General features: G+C 34.4%; 1 protein-coding gene across 1 annotated transcript in view; it reads left to right on the forward strand.

The window, feature by feature from the left end:
- The window catches only part of LOC111425786 (L-lactate dehydrogenase-like), a 158352-nt gene extending 145094 nt beyond the window's left edge, over positions 1–13258 (forward strand). The window contains exons 6-9 of the mRNA XM_023060032.2: positions 542–715; positions 7209–7326; positions 11364–11487; positions 13025–13258. Coding sequence (XP_022915800.1) covers positions 542–715; positions 7209–7326; positions 11364–11487; positions 13025–13195 — 587 coding nt within the window. The 3' untranslated portion in view covers positions 13196–13258. The remainder of the gene's footprint in view (positions 1–541; positions 716–7208; positions 7327–11363; positions 11488–13024) is intronic.
- Positions 13259–17599: the final 4341 nt, after the last annotated feature.

Consider the following 17599-nt stretch of genomic DNA (forward strand, 5'->3'; position numbering starts at 1 on the left):
TATGAGTATGAAAATTTCTCAAAGTGTTAATAAGAGTGTCCTCTTTCCAATGAACCATCCCGTTTTGAAAAATAACTTTTAGGTTTTGAGAAAACAATATTTGAAGTTTTGATAAAATTTTCGATATTGTAATTTTCATCGATAAGTTTCAAAATTCGCTATAAAATTAATTTCTTGAAGGATCCTTGTGGAAATATCACCAATTATTAATTAAAGTATCCTAAAGTAATAGAGTATTTGATGAGGATAGGAGGATAGGTATTTGAGGAAAGATCAAATGTGGCGTAATTAGCAACTTCAAGTTCTCTTGAAAGCTTAAGATTGTGCTACTAGAATTTTCTGTTTATTAATCGTACTTACTAAGTACGTTAACGTACTTACTTCTTCTCTTATGGAAACTTTATGAACGAAACTAATTACAGCAGATTTAACAAGATTTTTGTTTATTCTATTAAAATCCGTATTTTTGATTGAGGAAGTCTATAAGCTATATGGCAAAATATTTTTTGATAACACTCTAAATGTAAATTTATTCTTTTAGTTGATATTATGACATACATTGCATGGAAATTAAGTGACCTTCCACCTTACCGAGTGATTGGTGCCGGAACAATCCTAGATTCTGCCAGATTCCGGTATTTAATAGCTCAACGTTTAGAAGTGGAACCAAGCACATGTCAGGCGTTCATAATCGGGGAATATGGCAGAAAATCAGGTTTGTATTCACTAATTTAATTTGATACAAAAAATCCTTTGTAAAACAAAATCATGTTAAAAAATCGTGTTAAAAATCGTTTAAAAACCTCTGAATACACAAAAAAAAACTCTTCTCTATAAAGAAATCGTGATCCCGTATATGGACATTGCCTTTCCGGGAACGTTTAGTCGCCGAAATTGAATCATTACCGGTCGAGCGGCGCGTTTCGACCGTCGTCCGTCGGTCGCGCCTCTATTCAACGTCTTCAGAAAACCGGTCATTTGGCTAAACGGTAGCCTCCGACGACGAAAACGATACCAACCAGCAACGGGGGCCTCTGACAATCGCTGCGCGGCGCGGCGTGTTACGGTTCGCAGAAAACGAACGAACCGAACTCTTCACCGTAGAAAGCGAGAACCAAAGAGATGCTGAATCGACGAAGAGAACTTGAAAAAGAAGCGAAGAGGTTTTCGGTTCAGGTGGAATTTTTCTTCTTTTGGTGTGTATACTGTGAGCGCGTCTCGCGACCTCAATGCTAAATTATTCGGAATTTACATTCGACGGTACGCTAAGCCAACTCTTTTTAAAAAATCGTAGCCGATTCCATTATTCGTTTTCTCTCTTCGCGGCTTCGATCAAAAGGGGCTCTTCAAATATTTAAAGATCGAGTTTTTGGAATTTACCTTTGTGTTAACAACCTAATGGGATAACTTAAAAATAACACAAAGAAACGAATAGTAAATATTTAAACTCGATACATCTCCAAAGCGAAATTATTTCGAATAATATTTATACAAGAATCATACGACAATAATCTTCTCGATAAGAATCATTTATGTCCTCGTTAAGAATGTAAATCAAATTTAACGGAAATCGCCTTATAAAAATCTCCTATTAACCAAGAACAATACCTACTACTAAAACCTCAATTACGAAATCAGTAGGAGATTGTGTAGACTTATACATAAGTCGTAAGTCGTTAGTGTCGGTTATAACTTTGCTGTAAATCGACCGGCGAGTTGCGTGTGTTCATTCGTATATGACATTCTAAATTATCCTATTTGAGTTATTTATCAGATGGTTTAAGCAGACTTAAGTAGAGTAAGTTATAAATAAACACAAAATGGGATTAAAACTTGTCACTTTCTCTTTTCAATGTTTCTTGGAAACCCAACTCATACTGAAATGTAACTAATTTCAAAACTGTTAGTGAGACATTGCATTCATATGGGTATTTATTACTGTAAACAAAATTAAAAATGACTGAATTATTTTGTACCACAAAGCAAGAATGTTAGCGTTCCATGTTAGTGTCCTGAAACTACATTTTTGTAGTTTCTACATCATTTTCATATTTATGATTAGTTTTTGAAAGTGGAGGAAAAGTGGAAGGCATTGATGTGTTTTACGATGAAGAAAGTGAAATCGATGGAGACAAGGTGGTCTATCTGCTGCTGAAAACTCTAACTTGGATGTACAATCAAGGGCAGCTATAAGAAAATGTTAAAATAATTTCAAATGGTAGCACACCAAAAATGGTATCCGGCGACAACATCTCCTCAAAATATGCTTACCTCTAGGAAGAGAAGAAGCAAGTCACAACACCAATCGAGATAAAATGACAGATAAACGATGGAATCAACATGTAACAACATTTTGTGAATATACAAATACAACCGAAATAGAAACTTATGTCGTATTGTTACAGAACGACAATTTCAGTACTTATAACAAATTGTTAAAGATACTAACGTCATCTGGTAGTTGTACTATCGACAAGCAATTTCTGGGATTTCGTAGCCATTTCGCACCAATAGTTTCAATTGGCGATATAACCCAAATATGAACCCAACCCGAAACATTTTCGTGGTAGAAGACAGTGCAACACCGTGTGCTGATGCTCTAATATTATTCTAACATTGCCCGAAAACAAATTAAATACAAACTGATATTACCAAACTTATACAAAGCTGGCAAAAAGTGTAACGGATACATTTGACCAGTTCTGTAAATTTTAAATCACGAATAGCTTAAGTGCATTGTTGTAGATGTTGTAATAAACAGAAGTAAACAGCTCTATTTTGCGTAGTTTGTGAGAAACCAATCCTCTTTGCTTTTTTATGGAAACATTATTTGGCATTGAGTCTAATGTAACCTTATCTACAATAATTTTCCAAAAACTACATTACTCAAACTCATTAGAATTGATTAGAGTAACTATATTCGCACATATTTTACTAAAATTAACATTGTGAGTTGCTTCAAACATTTAGCATTTGCAATCTAAATGATGAATCACAAAAACATCCAAGCAATATAGATTTATTCGAAAATTGCCAATCAAAAATCTTGGTTGAATTGTCATCTAATATTAAATAGGTAATTTTGTCCATGAAACAATAGAATGAGTAGCGTAATATGGCTTATTTGGTAAATCTTCAAAATAAATATGGACATTACCGGGAGAGATAAAGCAAGATGGTAGTGACCATAATATACAAAATTATGATACGATTTTTATTGTTGCCTGACAATTTTAATCGCGATGGAAAATGAATGTGGGGTTTGATCATGAAAGTGATTATGGCCGAGAAGAAAACCAAGAAAACATGTGTATAGCAAAAATTGGGTGTAGAATTCAAATGTAAATAGTTGAACTACTTAATGAAAATACCAACGTAGAAAATTTTGCAAAACTTTAATCATCTACAGTAAATGAACAAACAGTATATTTATGGAAGCTTTTGAATTTGGTACCCATACAATGAAACCGACCAAGAAAGCATAATAAAGTCATCATTAAGAGATTGTGTTTATCACTTACAAGTTGAGATATTGCAAAACATAAAATATCTTGTTTCTAACAAGTTACCTACAAATACAAATCAGAATACAAAAAATAATCAACATTTTTTTATGGACATTCTAGTTATTATAGTAGGTACTGAAGATACTGCAAAAACTTAGGCAAAGGAAGAGCTAAATTTGGAAGTAATACAACAATTTTCATCGAACATTTGAATACATTAGTTATTGCAGAATAGATACATGTAATATATGTGATTTTTTTGATGAGGTTTAGATGTCCAGGAAAATAATATCGAAAAGTTAATTACAAATAATTCCATTCAAGACTCTAGCAGTCGCCGGAAATCTCGTATATCTCTTAATATTTCTGGTCAACATTTGCGAAAAGATAATACTTCCTTAAAATCATTCAATGAATTAGAATCAGTTACTATTAGTAGCAATTCTATAATTCTCGACATCTGTTTATATACATCTTATACATAGTTTCGATCGTAAGAGAAATACAGAAATCAGAGAAAAATGCAACACCCAGATTGGTGTGGCAGAAACGATGAGAATGGAATGAACATGTATCAAGAATGTATCAGAATCAGTCGTGTTTTGCAAAATGTACAAGAGATACCAAAATATGCAGAAAAACCCATAGGAAGACCTTCAAAGCGATAAAAAGACAGCTGGACCTCAGTATAATAGGAGAAGCAGAACCAGGAATGACGAAGCATCAGAACAAATCATAACGCTTTCGATAAGAAGAAGAAACTGTGATTTGAAGTGTTTTATTCATTATGAGTTGAAGAGGATTTATATTCCAGAAGCTTTTCTGTTAATAATATATTGGCCGCAATGTTATGTGATAATCTGAACACCGTTAAAACGCTCCTTTTGCAAAAATATTTACTCATCTAACAAACTTCGGGCTTGTATCAACTTATAATGTAACTAGCATACTATCGATAAATGTGCACATTTACCGAGAAATATAGATTAATTCTTTCTTTATGTAGATTATGTACACATTGTACATAATTAAAACTATTATTTTTGGTCTTATTTGCCAATCAAAATTCAAACATTTTTTTAATTTCATTTGGACAAATAACTGATTTAATTTGGATACATGCTCTCTATTTGTGCCTAAGGAATTCTGCCCAACTTCATCATTAGCTTCTTGTTAAAGTTATATTTTCTGAAGATTATGTTACGTTATCTGGGATACCTCAAGAAAAGATGAAACGGATTTTAAAAAATACAAAGGCGAATGTTTCTTGTTTACAACTTGTCTATTACTCATTGCAAGATATTGCAAAGAAGTGATAGAACAAAAGATCTATTCGCATCCTATAATTTTCTAAAAACAAATTGCTGTAATTACTATGGACTTATTTCTGATTACCCTATCATCAGCCAAATGGTTAATACATTCAAAACTGCCAAATCCTAGGAGTTGAATACATCTTTTAAGAATAGTCTTAATATTGTTTATATGGAATTGATGATATAGTCTCACTCCCAAATTATAATAATGTCAAACAATTGCGCTTTGTCGGATTTCGTTATCAGTTTTTCAAAATATTGTCTTTCCAATTTTTTTAGACAAATTAATTAGACAGAGATAAGTTATGCGGGGGGACGGGGGTTCCGCCCAATCGAAAAAAAATGTCTCTAATCTATTCCAGACTGGACGTCGCGCTCTTATGTCTTTATGTAGTAAAATAAAGGCGCGACGTCTGGTCTGAAACACATTAGCCAAATTAGATAGAATCCCCTTCTCCCCGTATGGCCTTTGCAAAAACTGCTAAAATCGTAGAGGTTATATATTTGAAAACTTTTAAACGGCTTTTATAGTAAATTAAAGCTTAAACTTTCCTCTTGAAGAAAACATATAACTCGTTGTTATAACTTGAAAGAAATTTCATTAAAAAAACAAATCGAATTCGTGATATTTTGATAACAATTAAAAGCTGACATTTTAATTTATGTAAGCACATAATATACATACAATTATAATACATTCACATACCTTTTAAATTTAACTTCATGACCATTGAGCCTCTCTCTCTCATAATAGTCCTTGCGATCATCTGATAACATTGTAAGAATACTAGATACAACGCGGTTTTACGACCGCAATAAATACAATTACGATATTGATTTTATTCCATTACAAAGCGATAATCAAACCGCCACCGAATACCGTTCGTTCACTCACTGTTCCCATCGAATATAGCTACCCGTGGAAATCGCCGGGTTTCTCGATAAAATCTTTCAATGCTCTTTATTTCCCTACATTCACGTTTTCCCCAATACATTTAACCCACCTACCTAAATGTTATTTCTCGTATCTATAAAAGGTAGGTAGGAGTGAGAGAAGAAACAGATTGATATCTTTACACGCAAGAACTCAGATGTATGGGCATAATCAAAATTAAATGGGTCGTTACGAACCGGCCATTTGTTTGCGTGATTTGTTGAGTGTCTCCCTGCAAGCTCATGAAGAAACAGAGTCTTGACACTGTGAGTGTACTCCATACAAGTGGGGACTATCTGTGGGATTCACAATCTCAGTATCAAGTTGGTACAAAGAGAAGTATTTACTGCTATTTAATTTTTTTTTGAAAATTGGTAGCGGGGATAAGATGCTTACGAAGACTTTGGTTGGTAAATACTTTTTACGATTTGTAATACCGAATACGGCGCATCGTATAAGATGAGATAATCCCTAAGATATAGAGATTTTTTTAAAGAGCACGTGATCTAGATTAAGATTTTTTATAGTATAGTGACAATTAAAAATATTTTGTACAATGTATACATCTCTGAGTGTTTATAATTATGTAACGTTACATAGTAAATATAATGTATAGGTTGTTGTTGAAACATGTTGGATAACATAAAATTACACTCTAGAGATACCCGGACCTCACACGTTCGTTGCTGCAGATGGTAGTGTGGTACAAGAAGGTTTTATTGAAAATTGCGAGTTTTACTATAATTACTCAATAAACTCCCGCGTCCGGTTGTTCGTAATTTATTACGACAGTTCAAAAAGTATCTTCTATGGGTAATTTAACATTGATTTATGGTTCGTTTAGCGAAATGACACGCATTAAAATTAATTTCTTAATGAACAATTATTATCAACAATAAATTAAAAAAGAAAATCGACGCAAAATTTGTTTTGCCCAATCAGTAAATATTTGAATTCAAGGATTACAACTTTACTACTTGATGGGTTTTGATGTGAACAAAGGAGGTTGTTGTTGGTAGGAGGGATTCGTATAAACTCTTAGAGAAGATGACCGCGGGGCCTTCGGGGACATGTTTACAGCGTTTAATTGTAAGTTATAAAGTAAAGTAATAAAGTTTTGCGCGTTTGCACCGGATCGCTAATTGTCCGGATCAATTTATACGTTCACGAGATGCTATTTGTTGTCCTCCTCTCTCTCTCTATCCTTCCCAAGATTTACGTCCTATTCATTTAACCAACACTCGAAGAAATACTCGGCTACAAATCGAAAGAAAGAATCTACATCGATAAATTTTCAAACAAGAAAATTGTAGAGTTAAAAAAAATCTTGTGTGTTCAATGATAATGTTGTTTATAGTTTTTCTTGAATCCGAATTCTTCGACCTTTCAAGCTTCTCAATCTGCGTGCGGAGTACAACATTTTTTTTTACTCTTTTCTTTCTTCCTTTTCAGTTCCAGTGTGGTCCGCCGTCAGTGTATCCGGTGTACGTCTACGCGAGGTTAACCCCAACCTTGGAACTGATGACGATCCCGAAGACTGGCAGGAAATTCATAAACAAGTAGTTGAAAGGTAAAATCTATTTTCTACTTAGAATTTTTTCTTCTAATTAAATAGAGAAACTTAAAAATGAATTTCTGATAAGTTATGTTACAATAATGCTATTTCAAGAAAATTAATCTTCTGACAATTTGCGACATATCATTTTGTTTCTGGATCTTACAAATTAACTCTATCCTTAACAACGTCTTTATCTAGGAATGCAAAAAAATCAAAAAAAAGGAATCAAGGAATCAAAAACAATGAGGGTTATGAAAAAAGTAGCAAGAAACCGATACTCACGAAAACCAATATTGCGGATAATTGAAAAATACGGTTTGCAACCTCCGAAGTGTGTATAATTGAATTCTTTCTGGGAAGAAGAAATCAATCCGATATTTAACATTTATTAAGTAAAAGTAAATGTTATCGGTTAGCAAACTATCAAGGATTATATTGATATAGTATCGATGTAGCGCCTCGGCCTCAAACGACCCGTGCTTAATCAGGCTAAATCATGCATCATGTTCCGAAACGCCAAGCTGTCAGATAATGAGCCACATATTCTTATAAACTATCTAGGATTGTATTGGTATGGTGTCGATGTAACACCTCAGCCGCAAGCGATCTCGATAACCAAATCGTTTATGTCAAGTGACTAAATCAAGCATATTTTGTTCTGAAATACGAACTAAATGCTACTATATGTACATTAATGAAAAATCATATTCATTAGAATGTAATTCAAACGTATATATTGTGTTCTCTCGAAACGACATGGTTCAGTTTCCGTCTACCCCAATCAAGTAGTCTACCTATTCTCTTCAAAATTAAGTAAAAGATAATGCCAGAAATTTGCCTTTACTATGTTTGCTCAATAGCAGTAAAGATGAAGAAGTAATGACAGCTCTAAAAAACATAAGAAAAATATGTTACTAGATAATCTGCACCCCAGTGTACGAAATCATTCCTTATCGTTATACCTGAGCAAGCAAAAAAAGGAAATTTTCCACGTATTAATCATAAACACAAGTGCAAAAACTACCTTCCATCAGAGAATGGAAATAAATACTGGCAACGAATTATACAATACGTGATATTGTAGAATCGACGTTATCAAACTCTCGAAAAATAAAATTGAACGTTCCTTTAGTGTGCTAGAACTAAGAGCTGGAAGAAAAAGTCTGATCGAATTATATTTAATGAGTGCTAATCATCTTTATTTTTGCGATGCGCTCCTCAACTACACCTTCTCTGGTCCGGAGTTTATCTCCTAGTAGTTCGGAATCCACCTACAGTTTATTGTGGATTCCACCTAGGCGCCAACTGTGGCATAAGAACGGGATGATAATGATGAAAAATCACCTTTAGCATCGTTTATCTTCACATTCATGCCGTTTTGCACCAACAATCAAGTAATTACTGCGAAGTTGCAGATCACCGTAGCTTTCAACGCATCTAGAGACAAAGAGTTGAAAATAAACCGTAGAAACAACTCAACGTATCAGAATGACCAAAATAACGACGAATGCCGGAAATTCTAGCGCTCCGAGTAGATCAATTAATTATGTGGCCATGTAAATACATCATTCTAAGACGTAGATTCACAACTGTGGTTCAACGTGGTGAGTTCATCAGATTCTTATTATTAAAAAAACTTATTAAATCATCTCAAAAGTAATTGAGAGAAAAGGCTAGAAAGAAAGGTAAAAAGGTAGAATAGAATTTACTCCTGCAATTACAAATTTGTTTTGTAGAGGCTCCCACCTAGATTTGATGCAAATTTCCAAACTCCAGATGGATAATTTAACAACAGTTACGAGTCCATTCTCTTTCTTGGACATATCATCATGAATGGCATGTATTGGCCATTTGTACTGAAACATATTTCAACTGTGATTATCCTCCCTATTTCTGCAGAAGATAACGATCCTAATTGGTATCTACCATTTTTTTGCTATAATTTTTAACAACTTTGAAATTAATTCAAATTTTCATCTCGTTATAGTTATAATTTGGTGTGGTGTCAATTCATCTTTGAAGTGTCTTGTAATAGTTGTGTTTCTATCTTTTAGGTGGTGTTGGAGTATCTGCTGGGTTTCATTCCAACACCACACGCGGTAATCTGCTTTCATTCATCTTTTTCACATTATCGTATTATCCTCTTCTTCTTTGTCTCCTCCATCTTATCACATCTAGTATACTACATCATTTTCTGATGTCTATATTTATGATTTCAGTCTTACCCAGGATAGTTCGGAACGTATTCATTTCTGCAACTCGATCTGATTTGACCAAACGATCATTCTTAAGCATCCTGATAGAGATGTCGTTTTATTGATCTGGTTTCTTAAGGCTTTTACTGGATCATGACTGCTGGAGGTCCAAGATATTTGAACTGACTGACATTTAATTGGGCTGAAAAATGAGACTGATAATGTTGCTCGCTATTTTCATTCTGCGCGTCTCATTTTTCTCTCAGATCAAGACTTTTGTGCCAAACTTCAGGTATTTGCAATGAAATATGGTTGAATAAAAGCAACAATTTTCCATTAAGTTCTTTCGCTCTGTATTTTAAAAGCTCTATAGATATATTATCCATTCACACTGCTATTTTGCTTTCCATTTGTTAATTACCTCAGTTTTTATTCTAGCTTTTCTGCACTGATTGTTATTTTTCCTCTTGTTTCTTCAGTACTACATAATTGTTGGAAATAACTCTACCATCTTTCTGGCTTTTTGTATTATACAGGGTGAGCGATAACAAATTTGGATGAGAATACCCAGAAATCAATTTGACAGATTTTAATTTGATAACTGTTATGTATTAATTCCATTAGTAGCTTGTTTGGTTATTTAAGTAATCGCTTCCTTATGCACCATAACAAGAAAGCGAATTCTGTATTGCAAATGCTCTTTTACAAAAAAACATTTTGTTTCACATTTTTCTATCTAATACACCATACAATCCATTAATTTTGAAACACTTGTCCATTTATCAAATGAAATAAATACACGTAACTTCCCCATTAAAAAAATAAAATCGTTAAGGTGTGGATTTTAACAAGTTTAAACTTCAACATTTATGCATAGGTGGGCGGTTTTGTAACTTTGCGAGTGTTGGGGTTCGAAACAGGAGGTCTTTTCATAAATCATTATGGAACCCCGTGGGGCGAACACCTAACGGCAAGTCTTTAATTGGCGCGCGCAATGTTTACGATCACCTTTTTACATCCGCTTTCCAATAATAACGCACGCTATAGGCAGTTTACGGCCTCTATCTCTTTAAACTCCTAGTTTAACTCAAAAATGCAAAAATTTACTTTTTTCAATAGCACTTGAATGTTTTCGCAATTACAACAACCTCGTTTTGACAGAAGCAGTTACTTCGCATGTTGATCATCTTCTTGACAAAAAGTTTCATCTAAATCTAAGTTTTGCAAAAACAATCTGCATCTAACAAAATGAAACTTTCATACATATAAAAATTTTCTTCTTTGGGTAAGGTGACAATTTTTTTTGCACCATGACATCTTTGACTCTTAAGAATAATTAATTTTTGAAATATTATAGGTGCTTCTTTTTATATTCTGCCTTATCGTGTTTTATAGAAATTGTTGTATAGTTGTTCGAAGAAATGTTAATATTTTCTATTTATTAGGTTTGATGTTAAAAAGTGATAGACGTCCGTCAATACGTCTTCGCGATGATATCGTTTTGCTCGATTTCTTCTTCGTATATAGTTTGTCCAGTCAAGTAAGACCGCGTAACGAGGGGGTCTTTTTGATTTATTGCCCTCTCGATATGACGACATCTGCGACATTCAGTAATCGGCCTGTCTACGGGATCGACGCTGATAGTTGCGTTTGATTGATGTTACAATGATCGCCCATGAGGTGTATCCACCTCTCAAACTCCTTCTCCACTCCACGACGGTAATTAGATATGTTAAGGAAAGCGACGATAGATACGAAGAATCCGGTTGGAATGTACTCGCCCTTTTCTTTTTGATTAATTATAAAATTCAAAGAAAGAAGATAAAAAGAAATAAATTTATTTTTTTGTTACAGTAATATTGAAGTGTGCAAATTGAAACATGCTGGATCTTGGGGGATGGCTTTAAGCATTTCAAGATTGGTCAGAGCTATAACTGAAGATTTAAGAGAATGTTTTCCAATATCAACACATATTAAGGTAAAAGAAATATATCTTAAAAAAAAATAAATTTGTACAAATTGCTTCCACCTCCATTAAACGCAACTAATGTCTCCATTACTCCTGCAATTGCATCTCTCCATCCGGTTTTAAACTCGATTTCGTGTCCGTTATCTCTCTAATACGAACTCGAGTCTCAACCTCTTAAAAGGTTTTCTCAAAGAACCTTTATGGTGATTGAATTCCAACACAAAATAAAGCCTAAATGAAGCTTTTATATTTAATACATATGAAGCTTTTTTTTAAATTTTTAATAAAATTAAGTTCTTATTTTTTTATGTAATAATAACATAATCTTTTAGAGAAGAACGATTTTGTATTCACTCGTATTAATTAGATTACACGCGTAATCCGCTTAAGAGATGATGATGACCACGACTAAGAACGACGACGAGGACTACTTTAGCTCGCGGAACCGCTTGAAGCCATTAAGTGAGGCGCACGATACACTTTCTATGTAATTACATAACTGTGAGCTCATAAATCATCGTAATGGACCTACGTGGAGGCGCTGTCCCGTTCAGATAACGTATGAAATACCACTCCTACAAAACACTAACCCAACATAAGTAACCTATACGAAGTCTTATTTAAAACATTAAAAAGAATATTTGCAAAGAAATTAGACAATAAGATAAAGTGGCTTGAATTGTAAACAAATTGAACCAAAACGGCTTAAATACGGCTCCCGGTTAAACGTAACGTGTTGATGTATGCAGAAGGTATTCAAAGCGTTAAGTGGCCCCATTCGTCTAAGAACAAGTTCGAATTCCATCGATTACGGTTACTAAAAACACTTTCGACGGATATAAATGAGAAAGATTTAAAGAAATTTATTTTTACTTGAAGTTGTTTTTAAGAATTTTATGTGATTCAAAAAGATTACAGAAAATTGAAGCAACATTAAAAGTAAAACCACGATTACTACGGGGAAGGGAGTGTCTGAAGACGCACGACTAAACCCGAAACTTTCTAGTTTTATGCAATAATCTAACGCTGAATAATAATTAAAACTAGAACTAACAGTAGCATTAAAACTTAGAGATTAACGTCTATGAGCGCTAACATTTATATTTTAATATACTGATGTAATAAATATGTAGGTAATATTAATAGTATATCCGAAGTTCGTTCTAATGAGGTCTATTATATCGAGATTTTACTTTACTATCATTAATAATAATTTATCACTACCCACACAAACACACTCAGGAAAAGAAAATAAAACTTATCCATAACGTAAAATAATCAGAATCGACTCTTCTCAAAGAGGAAGAAAAGATAAGCGACTGACGGTTTGAAAGATACTCTGTAGGAACAACAACGGAATCTCTCTCTTAAAAGGCGTAATTGTATATGTAGTAAAAGGAATATCCCATCTACAATCACTATAGTAAGGGGCCCCGTTGGCGTTTTATAATAATTTAATGTGAAACGCTTGTCGCTTATCGTTTCTTGTTTCCCTCTTCACACTTTCTTCCCTTCTCATTTCTTTTTTGCTTTTCCTTATTCGCAGGGCTGTCGCCATGGCGTCGATAAGGACGTGTTCCTGTCTTTACCGTGCATTATAGGCAGCTCCGGGGTCGTGAATATCGTCAGACAGAATTTAAGTGATTTGGAGAAGGATATGATACAAAAATCTGCCGATTATATGAACGAATTGCAAAAGAAATTAATGGATAGATAAAAATATCATCATGTATCATCAAACAAATCACCCTTTATTAAATAAATCATTATTTATCTTTAATTTAATGCGTTTTAGTCTTTAAATTAGTAAGATAAGACTTAGGACTTTTTCCCACCCTTAGTTGTAATTGAATGTAAGATTTTAGAATAGCTTAATTGAATATTAATTGGTTAAACGATTAATATTAGTTGTTCCACTGTATAAGAGGCAACACGACGTCGAGATAAACTGGTTGGTGGTAGTAGCACTTGGTGCTCATAAATATTTAAATCGGTACATTGTTCTATTTAGGTATGTCCGTCTTTAGAATTCGTTAAGTATATACAAGATGATAGATAATGAAGAGGTTGACGTTCTTCTAATTGGAAGGCGATTTAAAACTGTTTCAACGTTACCCAACAAAAAAATTGTTATTTTTTGTGCAACCGGACACCGAGATGTTCATGAACGCCCGATAAAGCCGGAGGACGGTAATAATTATTTACGTAAAGAGAGCCGAAACTGAAAGAGTACACTTGCAGGCGAAGCTTGAATGAATCGATTAGATCCATAGCGATGCGGATTTTTTCGAAACTTTACCATCCGCACCCATCTCTTTACCACCCGCAGGTTGTAAAGTTAAACTATTCGCCATGAAAACTATGTTGTAAACCGGGGGATTAATTTATTAGACACGAGGTAAGATCTATGCGAAGATATTACAGGATAAGTTAGTATGAGAGAAGTGAAAAGATGGATGAGCAATTTAGCTTCTGGAGGAATAAGGAGGAATACATTATATCTAGGAACTCAAATCGTGGTAGCTCGAGATTTATGCTGTTTTTATAGATGTGATAACTTCGAGATTATCTATAAGGAGAATTATGGAAAAAGATGAAACGTCTATTAATATATCTATACTGAGCTAATTTGCGTTCTACTTGTTTAGAGCAAGTAATACAGAGCGAGTTCACTACTTCGAAGATGTAGTCTCCAAATGTGACTTTGCCAAACACGATATCCGTCTCTTACTTTGACACCAACCTCTCTCCAGTGGATTCGAGGTTTCCAAAGATTTCCTTGACCGACTGCATTGCTCTGCCAAGGATGTTGTGGTCATCTGCATATCCCACCATTTGGACGGACTTGACTCCGGTTCTTCTCAAAACATAATCATGTGATATGTTGAAGAGTATTGGTGCTAGTCCGTCTCCATGTTTCAGCCTTGAAGACACTTTGAATTTGCTTGTGCGTTGTTCTTTCACTCGGCATGTATTGTGTAACATTGTGCATTTGACCAGCTACACTAATTTGGATGATATATTGAGGTGGCGCATTATGGTGTACAGTTTGTTTCTGTCGACGCTGTCGGATGCTTATTTGAAGTCTATAAATAGTTGGTGAATATCAGTGTGACACTCCAAGAACTTATCATATGGTGTTGTTTTGCACAAGGTATTACTTAGGTACCAAGATATCATAATTTAACATGTCTTACAAAAATCTACTAATTTAGGGGATCCAGAATGAATGCAAACTAAAATTACCGTTCCCCAAAATGGAGCCTCCCATATTTACCTTCCAATAATAATCGGCTGTAAGAAGAGAACGCCAAGCGCCTCGAAAAATCCGATACGGAAAGACCCTTCAACGAGGTTGCTCCAAAAATTAGGGAGATTGATATAGATCAGGCTAAGCCGTGAAGAAAATCTCTACCAAATCCTGAAATGAAGTCAAATATTGGATTATTTACCCAAACTGGTTCATTCATTTGTTGTCTAACCTGTTCCTGGTCCATTTTTCGGCGAACATCCGGTTTAAGTTGATTGATCATGGTTCTCATATTACAGCCAACCATCAATCACCGAAAAATCACCGTTTGATGATTTTCCTGTTGACCGTCTAGGCGTGTTTCGAAAAGACATTAAAAACTTCTGCACTCGGATATTTAACTCTTCATTCCTAGCAGTACTTTTCATTCGTTCTTTGAAAGTCCTCACCATTCTTTCTGCCAATCCATTTGTTTGTGGATGGTATGGTATTGTCCTCACATGTTTTATTCCTTGGAGAGAGCAGAAATTCTCAAACTCTTCGGATACCAGTTGGGGTTCGTTGTCTGTTACAAAGATCTTAGGCAGATGATCAAAACGTGCAAAAATCTTGCGGAAAGTGTGACAGTTGTCGCAGTGGTAGTCTTTGTCATCTTTACTATTTCCATGTAAACAAACAACATGTAATCTTGCGAAGGATTGCATTGCAGTTGTGCCAGGATGTCTTGATCTTGTGTTGGGAAATAGGGATAAAGCATCAGTTGTCTAATTTTCTTTTCCAGTCTGATGATATATGGTATAATTATAACTATTTAGTAATATCTCAATAAACGGTTGCTGGCTATTTTTGGAGTCTCTCGGTGTTGACTGAAAATTCTCTCTAGAGGCTTTTGGTCGGTCAATAATGTGGAATGTCTCCCATACAAATACTTATAAAATTTTGTCACTTTTATATAATAGAATATCGCTTTTCCACGTCATTAAATATCCTGGAAGCGTAAGCGATTGGACGTAATGAATTATCATTCATCTTGTGCATCACTGCTTAAATATAATGGAAAACTAGGGTTGTAATGGACCAACGTGGTTTTTGACGTCAAAATAGTCTTTAATTTTTCCACTATGTTGGTATCTTCGTCTGTCCAATTCCAATTCAAACTCTTCTTCAACAGTCGGTATAATGGTACACAAATGATATGTAAATTCTTCATAAATTTTCCATTCTATATAATCTATCCTAAAAATGAGCGAAGTTCGGTGGTAAAAATGAGCTTTTTAAAATCATACACACTAATTTTAAAAAGTCAATCAAATGCATGTGTCCAACACCACGACTTGGATACAAAAGAGGAAAAGGAAGCTTAAAAACTATCTAAGAGTGGACAACCCCACCCTTGGTGAAAACAGGAATCGATAAGATTAATACACGACAATAAGACGTAATAGAGGACACTAATATACTTTAAAAGAAAAATAAACCGTTACAGCTTAATGATGAAGAACGTTGTTACCAAGACGTACTGTTACTCCATGATAGGCCATTCCTTATAATTAAAATGATGTATGACCTCTTCTGGTCTTCTGCCATCAATTGAGTAATTGTTGTCTAAAACCATTTAAATCGCGCAGAAAAGACTTATTTGTTACAACAAAAAACGCTGTAATTGTTGCCTCTATTGATAAGAATTGTTAGGGTAAGCTATGCTTGGTAAGATGTACCAACAAATAGATAAAGCCAAGAGGTTGCTGTATCCATTGTGGGATGCGTTCTCCTTACTTTGGTGTCTTCTGGTAGAAGAATCAGCTATTTCAACAAATCACAATGTGTTTTCACTCTTTTTTCGAAGCTCAGATTATTTCTGGTAATCAGTATACTGGTATTCTAGACTTTTTTGACCGTTTTTCTGATTCAAATTACAGGTTGTAAAAGTCTTTATTCCTGAAAACAAATTTTATGGATTTTTTTTGGATTCTTAAGAAATTGTTGGTATACTTTCTGGAATCGAAAAACAAATCACCGTATTATCGGATTTTTATTATTTTTCTTTAAAGCACGCCTCCCTTTTACCCAACCCAATTTATTCATCCAACCTCAACATTATCCACTCGCTAAATTACAATTCTCTTCCTTTATACCCCGAAACGGATCCGTTCGCGGAAACAACTTATAACAACCTCTCATCCTCCTTGCTTTTTTTTCTCTTCCTCCTTTACATCCTCTTCAACATCTTCTCATTAACAATATAATTATTGCGTATCATAACGTCACGGCTTAACTCGGCGTAATTGCTGGGCCCCTCTGTCTCCGGCCATTAAAACAACTTCATTACAATTCGTGGCGCGCGAAAAAGACCGAAGAAGTTGTGACGAGTTGTGAGGGTCTCAGAAAAAGGATACAAAGAAGAGGGAACGAGATGAAGCTGAAAGTACGAAAGGAACGAAACGAAACGAAACGAAACTCACGGGTATTATATGTAAATGCGATCGGAGCGCATGTAATTTGCTTAATCCGTTCCGCGGGACCGACGGACGTAGCGGTTTCGAGGCAATGCCATCAATCGGGGGCCTCCAGACGTCCTTAAATTGACAGATGTACTAATGGTGCGTTTCGAGAATTCAAGACCCCCTTTAAATATACAAGAAAAGTTTTTCTATTTACATTTTTCTCTATAAGAAAATGAATCGCTTTATAATTTCTTTATATAATAATGTTAATCATTCAAAATTAAATATATTAAAAGTTTATAATCCTCGTAGTAAGGTCATCTATGAGATAACTTAAATACTATTTACTTCAAAAGTGTAGATTTCTATTTTACGGATAACGACGATTTTAAAATTGAACATATTTCTGTTTTACTTAGCGTTTTTC

This window comes from Onthophagus taurus, chromosome 1, assembly GCF_036711975.1.
Source record: "Onthophagus taurus isolate NC chromosome 1, IU_Otau_3.0, whole genome shotgun sequence".
NCBI lineage: Eukaryota > Metazoa > Arthropoda > Insecta > Coleoptera > Scarabaeidae > Onthophagus > Onthophagus taurus.